Raw genomic sequence first — 12,768 nt, 5'->3', positions numbered from 1 at the left:
ACGTATGAAAGTGTTTGTCGACTAATTTATATGGTGTTGTATTCCGGGGTAGCTAAATTAAACATTGTCCAGTAGGTCTATAAAAAATGGTAACTCTTATCTTATTAATCACAAACCAAAATGTTTAACCCAGAAATCAAGAACCAAATACAAGACAAAACAATGTTCAGAACATCAACACGATGAACTGATGCAAAAGATACAAACAAGACTCTTTACGAATCAGACTTGGCTCATCAAAACGATGGCACCCTCCTAAATGCAACAACGATGACAAATATAGCTCAACAGAAAATATATTTCAGGGTGAGAAGTGAGAATGAGAGATTGAGAGTAATGAACTTGTTCACTGTTAAAATATATATGTAATTAAAACATCAACATAACAGTTTATATAGTTTTGGGTTAATATTGTTGGATCAATTGTTGTTTGGCCCAAGTGTAAGGCCCAACCCAAGAATTAAGTTTTATTATATTTGGTAATGTTTTGGCTAACAAGTTAGGGTTAGTCTATATAAACCGAGTTATTGTTAGACATTAGAGAAGGTGGAGTTGGTGTAACCGAGTTAGGGTTCATCAAGAGTCAAACCGAGTTAGGGTTTGAGGGTTTGTAATCAGTTTTTAGAGTGATATTTCTGATTAATATAAACGCGAGTTATTCGTTTAGTTTTTGTGTTGATTATCGATACGGGACTTGAAATATAATACATTTTTTATGTTTTGTATGATGAATTGGTTTTGGATGCTATTGCTGCCATGCTTGGGCTTACGGCAAAATATTATGAGCTTGGGCTAAAGTTTGTAGTTGGTTATTTTGAAGAGATCCCAACAACCTGAATAGTTCGGCTGATTATAAAAGAAAGAGAGTAACTGACAGCTGAGAGAGGGCGTGTATCTCAGTTTGATCATTTTATTCGTCATTCTGTTTTTGTCTCGTTCATCTCTTTCATATTTTGTCTGGTAAAGTTAGGGTTTGTTCGTTCTTTATACAAATCTAGTCTTAAGATCAACTTGTATTTCTAATCTTAAATGTTCTTCATAGGTTTGTGTTCAGTGGCGTAGGATAGTGTAGGCCTTGGAGGGGTGGGGTTGCTTAGTGGTGAAATGTACCCACTTTCGTCTTAAATTTTTTGTACAACGTGTAAATTTACCCATGTCCGTCCGATATTTTTGACCCCCCCTCCCCTGTGGGCGAGTTATCGTCCAAGCTTTTGAAGGATTAATCTTGAATATTAGTAAAGTTAAAGGTTTATTTTGTTATGTTATAATTTAGTTATTTGAATTGTAGTAGGTTTAGGAAATGTATGTCTTGGAGAGGAAGTTTAGTAGGTCTATATATAGGGTCTAGATTATTAGAGTTGAAAGAGAGTTGAGAGAGAGTTAAGAGAGAGTCAAGGAGTCTCATCTCCATCTACGTTTGATAAGTTTATGAAGTTCGTTTGATTATATGAAAAGAGTCGAGGGTTGTCACCCCAATATCTCGTGTTCGTTTATTTGATAAGTTCGTTTGATTCGATTGTTTGATCCGTCTGGGCCAACAGCTTTGTCACTATCTGTATTATTCTCAACCATCTTGACATGAAAATGGTTGTATAAACAATTTGGGGTTAGTAAAATTGGTTTTGGGTATTTACAATGTAAATCCATGGTGGTTGACATTCACTCTCTTCTTTATATATAAACTCCATGTTCAAAGTTCAAACGGCTAATCCAATGGGCATCCATGGCCCGTGTGTTAATCAGGTCACGGGTCTAAGGATATTTCAACACAGATCAAGCACAAGTGTAGTTGAACTTCTACAAGAGTAAATCTCCACAATATTCTGCTTCTAGCATACACTCCATTTAACCTCAAAAGTAAAACCAAGAATTGGATTATATATCTTTTTGTTTTCTAGTTATTAGGGGTATTCTTATAGAAAGACAAAAACACCCCTGACTTAATAATTAAAAATAGTTGGATTAACGAATTGTATGAAATTGACAATACTTGTAAACATCAAGGTTACATACGTAGATAAAAATAACCTATTTAAAGTAGCAAATATAATCAACCCTCAAGGATAATTTTACGCATTTAAAAATAAATATCTTTTTAGTAAAATTATACAAATAAAAAAACTACTCCACTTAGTAAGTAACACATGAGAATTCATACCTAACACACATTTCCTAAATTATACAAATAAAAAAACTACTTAGTAAGTAACACATGAGAATTCATACCGAACACACATTTCTTTCCAAAATAGTATCAAGAGAACTATTATGATATTATCTTTAATACAAATGGACCAAATATTTAATTGCACATGAGAATTCGTTCATACCTAACAGTCAACACACATTTCCAACCTTGTATTTTCACACCATCATCCACCCCCACCCTACAAGCCTAGTTTGATGTCTATGTATCTTGTATACCTTGTGTTCTCTTTTAATAGTGATGATTAAGACTTCACATCCTCTTGTTTAGAGATAACAAATTAAGTTCGGTATATCTAAATTATTAGGTCTACTGTGATTTAGACGTCGAATTTCCAAAGCGATTCACTGGAAATTGAAAAGACATGTGGGTTTGGATTGCGGAGGAACACCAAACTTCGGAGAAGTATATATCATGTAACAAACATGAAGAGGCGAACGCCTAAAACCACTCAAGTCATATGTGTCAGGCAAACACGCCGAACACGAATGCCACTATCAAATTGTAGGTTTGCACATGTTGTGTTTCCTACTGTCAACAAGTATATATTCCGGATATAATTTTTCATGTTTTTAAATTAATATAAGTTTTGAGCTTGCCAAACTACGAGCATGATTCTCAAATCGTATCATCTAGTTAACTTTTATGAATTACGAATGTTACTGATTTAAAAGTCTTTGATCCATTTGATACATAAAGAGTAAAAACACACATAAAAAGTGCAAACGCCATATGTCTCATTCTTATTAAATAAACTTCTTCAATGTAACGAGCTGACATAGTGCCAATAATTATTCCTTGAGCTATGTACGTTACGCAACATTTAATCTATGCGGACTTGCAAGAATAGGACCGACACGACATCTCAAGGCCATCAAGGGACACCACCCAAGGATTGACAAGAAGGATGCGCAAACAGGAAGTACTATTATTTACTCCTTGAGCTGCATTGTGCAACATTTAATCAACTTTACATACAAGTCACACTAAATTACAAATCACCAAAATATTATAAATTTTTACTTATATAACATACATATTTGTATCATCGAGTGCAGTTTTTTATAAATTAAAATTCAGGAGTTATTTGGTTAATTTTCCTTGATTTAATGACTATTTGTGTTCCTCTTTCTTTTCCTTTTAGTCTGTACGTCATTGTCATACATAAAGGCAATTGCAGTATGTTTTACATTTAATAAACCTTATAGTTTATCTTAGATGTGACTAAACTAACCCTTCACGACATCATTGAGTTAGATGGAAAAAGTTATGTATAATTATCTAATTAGTATAAATTAGAAGTTTGGTGTCACAAAAGTGTGTTATTTTTGTTTTTATATATGTAATAAGAGTTTTGTCTTTAAACATGGATGTTGGTGTTGGTTGGATGGTTGTGTTGATTGTTGTAAACGTTTCTTCAAGATTAGAGCTAGGGATAAAATCTCTAATGGAGCAAAAAGTTGGTTATTTTTTCTCAAGTGTGTTACTTATGAACTTATGATTTTGGTTATTTTTTTTTCAAGTGTATCACTTATGTTTATTTATACATATGTTTATGTAAACGTGAGAATTGTTTATCAAATTAACTTTGGTATAGGCCGGATGGTAAGTAGAACCGACCGAATTCGCATAGAATCACCGTGCTTTGTTTTAGTTTCGGTACCGCAACGAACTTAATGAAAAAGAAAGCCAAATTTTGTTTTTGTTTTAGTTTCGGTACCGTAAGGAACGTGACGGGGACCGACCAAATTTGTGTAGACTCATTACCTCAACACTCGGGATCGACAACACTCGAGTTTTATCAATGCCCGAGTTTTACTGACCGACGTCACCTCATTGGTCAACCTCAATTATTATACTGTTTTGTTTTATTTTTTGTTTCAGTTTCGATATCATAACGCACGTAACCAAAACTGACAATTCGCGTGCACTTACTACCTGCTTTGGTTTACCACCGTCTGGGTTTTACCAACCTGTCCCGGCGCAACGCGCCGGGCAAACCACTCGTTATGTATAAGAGAATAAGGTTTTCGGTAATGCTGTAGACGAACCAAATGTTCAGCGAACCATTCATGAATCGTTTGACGGGAAGTTCGTTTACGTTTGTTCGTTTAATAAATTAACGAACATGAACAAGAAATTTCATTCGCTTAGTTAAACAAACGAACATGTACAAAGTCCTCATTCGTTTAATTGTGTTCGTGAACGTTCGTTAATATGTTCATGAACGCTCGCTCACGTTCGTTTGTATATGTTGTTCATTAAAATTTTTTGTACATTTATTTATTTTATCTAAACAACTTATGCTCTTTAATTTATTACCCTAACATAAAATAGGAAACCATATTCTTTCATTGTTTTTTAATTGTTCTCATTTCCTTTTTCATTATTCACATTGATGAATCTTAATCTCTAGGCTCCGCCGATTTTGTTTGTGTTAGTGAACCGTTCACGAACATATTCATTTCCTTACTGAACGAGCACGACATAAAATCTCGTTCAGTAAGTGTTCATGAACCGTTTGTGAACACATTATTTTCTTAACAAACGAGCACGAACAATGCATTGTTCGTGTTCATTCCGTTCATTGGAAACCCAAGTTTTCGGAATACCTGTGAGGAGCATTCTTTTATATAAACTTATTACTTCAAGAGAAGTCTTGGATGTTTTGTAATATGCTGGTTGATATGGTACAGCAGATGTTACACTTTATAAAAATGTTTTATTTAGTCTCCATTGTTGCTTTTTAAGTTATTACTTACAAAGCTGTTCCAAATTTGGTGTTAACTTACTTGGTTTTATGAGGACGGAGATCGACAAGAACACACTATCCTTTTTTTACTTTTAATGGCAAACAATAACAATCATACTTCATAAAATCTCACGCATAAGACCTTAGTTGCTCCTTATAGAATCTAACTTACTCTTAAATACTTACAAGCCACTTATATATTGTAATGTACAAGATTTAAATCCTCCACATCTGACATTTAGGATAGATGAGAGACATCTTATCACCACACTATGTCTCATGAAGACCAAAAACACGCTATTAAAAGAAAGAACACAAAACAAAGAAAAATATGTCGAATTTTTTTTTCAAAATAGGAGAATTTGAGTTGGTTAAATACAGCGGCGAAGCTTGGATGAAAATGACGGTGTGGGTTGAACTCAAAATGTATTTTAAAAGTCATAAACTAGGGGGGCTTAAATTTGCGGTCAAAAAGAGATACATTTACACTACGTATAAAAATTTCCAATCGAAAAAAAAGTTAATTTATACTACTGCGCAAAAAAGGGGGGGGGGGGGTTGGCCTCGCCCTCCCTATCCTTCGCCATTGGTTAAATGGTTTATGTGAGACAAAAAACATATTTTGTGTTTCTAGGTGATATGTCTAATGGCGGATCAAAAGAGTTAACTGAGCATGTTAGATTTTGTCTGGTGAGCCGTAAGATACGAAGGTGTTCCGTCTCATGTTTCGCCAGTTTGACAACTGCATGCCACAATAGATCATAGCATACCCCTACGAATACGTGATATTTGCCATTTCATGGCATATGTTGAGTATGTTGTAGAACAAGTACTTTCGTACAAACCGAGAACAAGCACAACTATATAAGATGTGATGTCTCGTTTTTTCTCGTGAGACATGTCATTTTATATCATTAATATAATAAATAAATCACACTAAATGATTAATACATATTTAAAAACACATAATGTTTGGAGTATCTCTCTGGTCATATCCGATGGTCAAACTATAAATTACGTATGATCAAATTATAAATTATATTGTGTGATTTATTTATTATATTGACGAAACATCATTTCAAATTTGCATATCTCATAAGAAAAGATGAGGCATCACATCGTTGTACATGTTCTCTGTATGTACGAGCATACTTGTTCAACAAAAGTATTCAACATATGCCTATTTAAATGACATCTCACATGTTTGTAGGTCCGTCATTTCTAATGACGCAACCTTGGCAAATTATAAGGGTATGTTATGATCTGTGGTGGCATATGCCGGTCAAAGTGACAGAGTATGAGACAACTGGATATGCAATTCCTGATAACAGATTGTAAACCTTTTACACTAGTCTCAACATTACAAATGACGAAACACCTTCGGATCTTCCAACTCACCAGACAAAAACTAACATGATCAATTAACTTTTATGATATGCCATTGCTAACGGAATATTCTTCAAAAACACAAAAGGATTTTTCACAAATTCTCTCATAAAAATCATTTTAACCACATCGAATTTTCGTATTTTGAAAAATAAATAAATCAACCACAAGAACTAGTGGACAGTTTCAGTTGAGAGTAACGTAAACATGTTATAATTAATGCGTATTTAACCTTTTTAGGACACGTGTATAATATTTATATTTATAGTTACAAAGATGCATGAAAACCCACCATCGTTAGTTTAGTATTATTTTTCATACAAACGTGATACATGAAAACTTAACAACCACTTTTGACTATCATACTGACTTAAGTCTTGAAAAATTGATTCTTATTTATTTTTTTTTACAACAAATTATTGCCACCAAAAATTCTCTAAATCTTGTAATTGTAAGGATTTAAAACAACCATCTTACATTTATAATTGAGAACATCATACCACTAGACCAACACAACATGTTATTGATTTTTATCAGTTAGTAACCAAAATCGTCACCTAATGTTGTTGGTAGAATTTATAAGTTAAAAGGCCGATTAAGAAATGTTGATATAACCTGACATGGTATAATCTGACACGTTCTAAGGCCCGGTATGCTTGTAATCCCCAAACATGTACGTTAACATGCAAGAACCACCAGATGCTTGAGTGAGAACAGTTGACGTGTACCTAAATACAAGACTCTTGAATGAAACGTTGATGGAAAATGACAATTGACCAACAAAATAAATATTCGTATACCTAAGTTGCGGCACAGGAACATGATTAGTATGTATGATTTACAACCACATATACAGGCACATAACAACAACCTGATATAGTCCTTTTTAACATAACCCATAGGGATACAAATTTGAATAAAAGCATAATAGGAATACAAATTAAACATCAGGCCCGTCCTTTGTGAGCTGCCTTGCAGGCGACCGCACAAGGCTCATTTTCGAGAGGGTCCCAACCATTGTACTCCTTGTTTATGTATAGGTCGATACTCGATATGCTAAGGTTATATATTAATGATCAAACGAGTGTCTCATAAAACAAGATTCACACAATACAAAGATTATAAAAAAAAATATTTGATTTATTTGTTTCTTAAAAGTTTAAATTTTGAAAACGGAAATCTTAAGTTGTGTTGTAATTTTTTTGAAACTCCACTCAAATATGGTGAATGATAAGATATCAATGCTTATGAACTTTATATATATAAGACTAAATTGCATTTTTTGTCGTTAAAAAATTGTAAAATCATGAGCTGGACCTCTTAAAAAGTCCGTTTTCACTCGTTATCATTTATATGGTAAAGCATCTCGTTTTTAGTCATTTACACTAACAATTATCGGTTTTCTCAGCGATTTGAAGCATGTGTCAGACATGTGAGGACAAATTGATAATTAAGAGTTACTTCAATTTTAAAAAAAATCTATTAAACTATCCAACTCACCATTATCTTATCACACTACGAGTTTGAAGTAAGAAATAGAGCACATTTTTTTAAATTTTGGTTTGACCCCCACCATATGGCATTGCTTGCGTAAGAACAAATAAACGTGTTGGCCGGTAACTAAGTACAAGATTATTAAATGAAAAAAAATAATAGATACGAAAATGGAAACAAAATGAATAATTGTATACCTAGTGAAACCAACGAGACAGAAACATGTTTAATATATATGATTTACAACCACATATTCGGGCACATAACAATACCTTAAAGAGTCCTTGTTCAAACATCAAATTTAACCAAACAAAAATATTAAAAAATACAAATTAAAACACTTAGCACAAATCCACACCTAAGAGATAGGCAGTGGTGCACCATTCCACCCTTCAACACACTCCAACAATGGGTCGATAATTTGGCCTTTAGACATGGCCGTGAACACCTTGTCGAACTCTTCCCCGGGCGAGGTCACCTTCTCGCCGGTCAAGTACCCGCCACCGAGCTCCTCCCGCACGAATCGGTACAACGGGTATGATCTACAAGCCTTGATCCTGTTTGGAATAGACATTGTACCATTCTCAAATGCAACTCTAACACTCTCAACTTCCTTAGGCAAAATGGCCTTTAGTTCATCTTCAAATGTAGCAATCTTTTGGAAGATGGAAGTGTTCGCGCTCTTCTCGGTTTCACCATTGCTTAACGCATGGTCAACGAGCACTTGGCGGAGCTTCTGCATCAATGGGTACGTAGCGAGGCACGGGTCATCAATGTAGGCGAAAACATACTCGCGGTCGACTACACGAAGCAAGTCCTTTTCACAAAATCTTGACGGGTGGAGCTCGCCGTTGACCCCCATGGTTAGGACCTTTTTCGCAACTTGGCTCACGGTGTTCTTGACCGTCGCTTTCATGTTCTCTTCCAAATGCCTCAAGTCAATCGATTGGCATAATGCGACTAGGTAAGTCGATGACATGAGCTTTAAAATCTCAACCGCCTCGGCTGTCTTCCTAGCCGAAATCAACCCTAGAGAGTTAACATCTTGGTTGTGTTGTTCCGCACTTTGAACATGGTTTGTAACCGGATTTGCTAGAAATTGAAGCTCGGAACAATAAGAAGCCATGGCGATCTCTCCACCCTTGAACCCGTAATCCAAACTCGGGTTACGCCCACCCGAGAGATTCGAAGGCAACCCATTGTTGTAAAAATCATTCACAAGCTCAGAAAATTGCGCAAACATAAGTTTCCCAATCGCGGCAATAGCCAAACGCGTGTTATCCATCGAAACACCAATCGGGGTACCCTGAAAGTTACCACCGTGTAACGCTTTGTTTCTCGAAACGTCAATTAACGGGTTATCGTTAACCGAATTGATCTCGCGTTCGATCATCTTGGTGGCGGACCGGATGACTTCGATTTGTGGGCCCAACCATTGGGGCGATGTGCGGAGAGCGTAACGGTCTTGTTTCGGTTTTTGCAACGGGTCTGTTTCGTGAACCTTTTGTGCGGCTTTAACGTAGTCACTTCCGTCTAGAATGTATTCCATGATGGCCGCAGCCTCTATTTGACCCGGGTGATGCTTTAACTTGTGCGTCAAGTGGTCAGTGAACTCGGGTTTCCCTTGCATCACTTCCGCAAAAATAGCCGATAACACTTCCGATAATAATGCAAGGACGTTAGCTTCAAACAACACCATGGACGCCATCCCGGACCCAACTGCGGTCCCATTAACAAGTGCGAGCCCTTCTTTCGGCTGTAGCTCAAAGAACCCGCCTTCGACGCCAGCTTGGGCGAAGGCGTTTTCCGCATTAAGGATTTGGCCATTGGGGCCGACGGCTTTGGAGTTGGGGCGGCCCGTGAGGAGGCCCGCGATGTAGGATAACGGGACAAGGTCGCCCGAGGCGGTGATGGTACCGCGGAGGGGTAAACATGGGGTAATGTTGTTGTTGAGGAACTTAGTGATGGCTTCCAAGATTTCGAACCGGATGCCGGAGTAACCCTGGAGGAGGGTGTTGATTCTGACGAGCATGGCGGCCCTTGTGGCGGAATGTGGTAGTGTGTGGCTTGATTCTGTGCCATTGCCGAATATTCCGGCGTTCAAGAATCTGTGTGATGCAAAGATTGAATCTTATTAGATTTTTTTACATGAAAATAATTTACAAATCATTATTGAAATTTCCAAGTAGATTTGATCATATGAATCACATCTTGACGTAGAGATTAAAATTTTGAAATAAATGTAACGTATTGACTAAAGTTAAACGTTATTTATTTCGCTTCTTACTAGTTGACAAAATATAATGTTAAGAGAAAATACCATCTTTGAATGTTCTTTTCAACGACAGCCTACTATATATTTTTTTCAATAATAATACAATTTAAAAAAAAAAATGAGCATATGCCTTTACCTACCACAACTTTATATTTTTATATTGAAAATATATGATATACAATGGGCGTGAATTTTTTATATGATAAGAAAAATACCAACCTAAAATAATACTGTATTTTAAAAAATTAAAATTTTGTATAAAGGATCGGTTAACCAACACCGCCATGTCATCAATATTGGGCGCCACACACCATTACTTCATCATGGGGCGCCACACACCCTTACATTTAAAGAAGAGAGGCGCCAAACAAGGCAAGAGTGCTAATAAATTGGCGGACGTGATTGAGCGTGGGCCAAGTTTATTTCTAACCGGTCAAATCATTTATTCACAATATTTATATTAACAAATATATAAAATATACTTGATGTTTTTAGTTAAGTTATTAAATCTATAATTAATAAATGTCGTTAGGGATACCTAACAATATTTTTTATTAGTTAAAACCCTTCATTACATGTAGTTAACATATGAAAATATTAAGGAAAATAGGTCATCCTAGTTAGATCGCGAGTTTGACTCGTCCAACCAGTTGAATTCTAAAAATATTTTGTATATATTTTTATTTTTATATACTTGTAAATTTAAAACTTTCTATTATAAGCATATGAAAATATAATTTTAAATTAAACACATCGTGTCCACATCAACACATAGACATAGAAACTTATTTCTAATCAAGTTTATGTATTTGACATGATTATCGGGCTAGTACAAAATGTTCAAATTTGTGTCGAATTCAACCCGCCACGATCATTTAAAGTCAGTAGTAATTAGCATACCATGTAAATCGAAAAACAATAATGTTTGTAGCTTTACTATATCTAAGATCTATTTTAACTAATGTTTTAATTTGAATTAATATTGTATCCTACTTAGTCATGATGATGCAAATGATAATATCATAAACACATAAATTGACAAAAGTAGTAAATTATTATTACCTTATAAGCTCCTTTTGAAGAGCACCACCTTGCTTAGTCCTACGATGAGACGTGGCACCAAACCCGGTGGTAACACCATAACTATCCGTACCTTTATTCATACTCTCCATGACCCAATCACTACTGGCCTTGACGCCAGCTCTCGCAGCTTCTGACAGCTCCACTTTCAAGCTGTCACAAGCTGCGATACCTGCCACCTGAGACACTGTCAGTGTCTCACCACCAATCTTCACCACTGGCTTCCTGAACTCCGTCACCATCTTCTTAACCTCATCTAGATGACTCCCGGTCAACGCTTCCGCCGCGACGCCCCAGTTTAATGGGTCCTTGATGCAAAAGTCAACATGATTACCATTCTCCATTGTCGTTTATTGGATTATAAGTAAAACAAATACAAAGAACAATCTTTGAACTCTACACACACTAGACTCACACTCTAAATGTGTGCAATGAAGTTGAGACTGCTGAGTTATAAGTTATTAGGTGGTGGAAGGTGATGTTTATATAGGAGAGGTGGTGTGTGTGAATAATATATGAGAGGTGGTAGGGGTGGGGGTGGTAGGTAGGGAGAAAAATATAGAGAGAAATAATAAGGAAAATAAATAAAATGATGAAAGGTGGTAGGTTGGTTTTGTTAGTTAATATCAGCCGTTTGATTATGGGATTAATTATCAACGGTGATGGGCTGCTGAGGTGGAACAAGTGGGTGTTGGTATTCAATGCACTAAACGTAAAAGCACTAATGGTAGTAGGTGAGTTAACATTTTGCCTTTTCTTTTTTTTCTTCTTTTTTAGAAAAGAATTAATAGTCTTAAATAAAACAATTTAAGAACGTCATACGTGTATCATGTATGATATTATATATACACATAGTTGTTGAAAATGTCAATTTATTTACGTTGTATGTATTAAGATTTAAGATATTAACTAAAATGAGTGTAATTTTTTCTTTCGATAAAGTTAATAAAAGCTAAGACCATGTGTAGTCGTAAAGCTCCACATCCAGGGGTTATGCGTCACGTGGCGCCCAGTCAGAGTTATGGTTTTGTACAAAAACATGTTGTAGTCATAACTCTCCACGTCCAGGGGTTATGCGTCACGTGACGCCCAGTCACGTTTACACTTTTTTGCACCCACCACCGGATCCAATTATTTCGACCACCACGAAACCCACCGGATCCAACTATTCCGGGCACCATGAAACCCACCACCACCATGGTGTCACTAGATTCTCCGATTTGACGCCGTCGGAGTTCCGGCCACCATGAAACCCACCACCACCATTTTTCCGGCGATCCCGTTACCACCCACCACCACCACCATTTTTCTCCTTCTTCTCCGATCTGTAACTCACCCACCACCACCATTTTTTCTCCTTCTTCTCCGATCTGTAACTCACCCACCATTTTGTCCGGCGATCCCGTTAACAACAAGACCCACCCACCCAACGGTATTTTTTTTGGATGTGTGTGCCATTCTCGCGTTGTATCTAAAACGCACCAAAAAAAAGTGGGGGCGGGGGACGGTGTACCCCCGCGTTTTCACCCAAAACACAGCCACAACGTAACCGTTACACATGGTCTAAATGGGAAA

The 12,768-nt window shown here is 36.3% G+C and overlaps 2 protein-coding genes across 2 annotated transcripts in view; one reads left to right on the top strand and one right to left on the bottom strand.

Annotated features, from left to right (window-relative positions):
* LOC143550622 (30 kDa ribonucleoprotein, chloroplastic-like) overlaps positions 1-12,768 on the top strand; it is a 126,839-nt gene that overhangs the window by 50,219 nt on the left and 63,852 nt on the right. The window lies entirely within an intron of this gene.
* LOC143550619 (phenylalanine ammonia-lyase-like) lies at positions 8,012-11,555 on the bottom strand. The gene is made up of 2 exons (XM_077041238.1): positions 11,176-11,555; positions 8,012-9,946 (listed from the first exon to the last, which is right to left on the bottom strand). The coding sequence occupies exons 1-2, from the start codon at positions 11,535-11,537 to the stop codon at positions 8,197-8,199; spliced, it is 2,112 nt and encodes a 703-aa protein (XP_076897353.1). The 5' UTR covers positions 11,538-11,555; the 3' UTR covers positions 8,012-8,196.

The sequence above is a fragment of the Bidens hawaiensis genome, unplaced genomic scaffold, assembly GCF_021521415.1.
Source record: "Bidens hawaiensis isolate Kalapana, Puna unplaced genomic scaffold, B.hawaiensis_p1.1 tig00016116_1, whole genome shotgun sequence".
Classification (NCBI taxonomy): Eukaryota; Viridiplantae; Streptophyta; class Magnoliopsida; order Asterales; family Asteraceae; genus Bidens; species Bidens hawaiensis.
The sequence above is the reverse complement of the archived record's forward strand: the minus strand, read 5'-3'. Positions and strand labels throughout refer to the sequence as shown.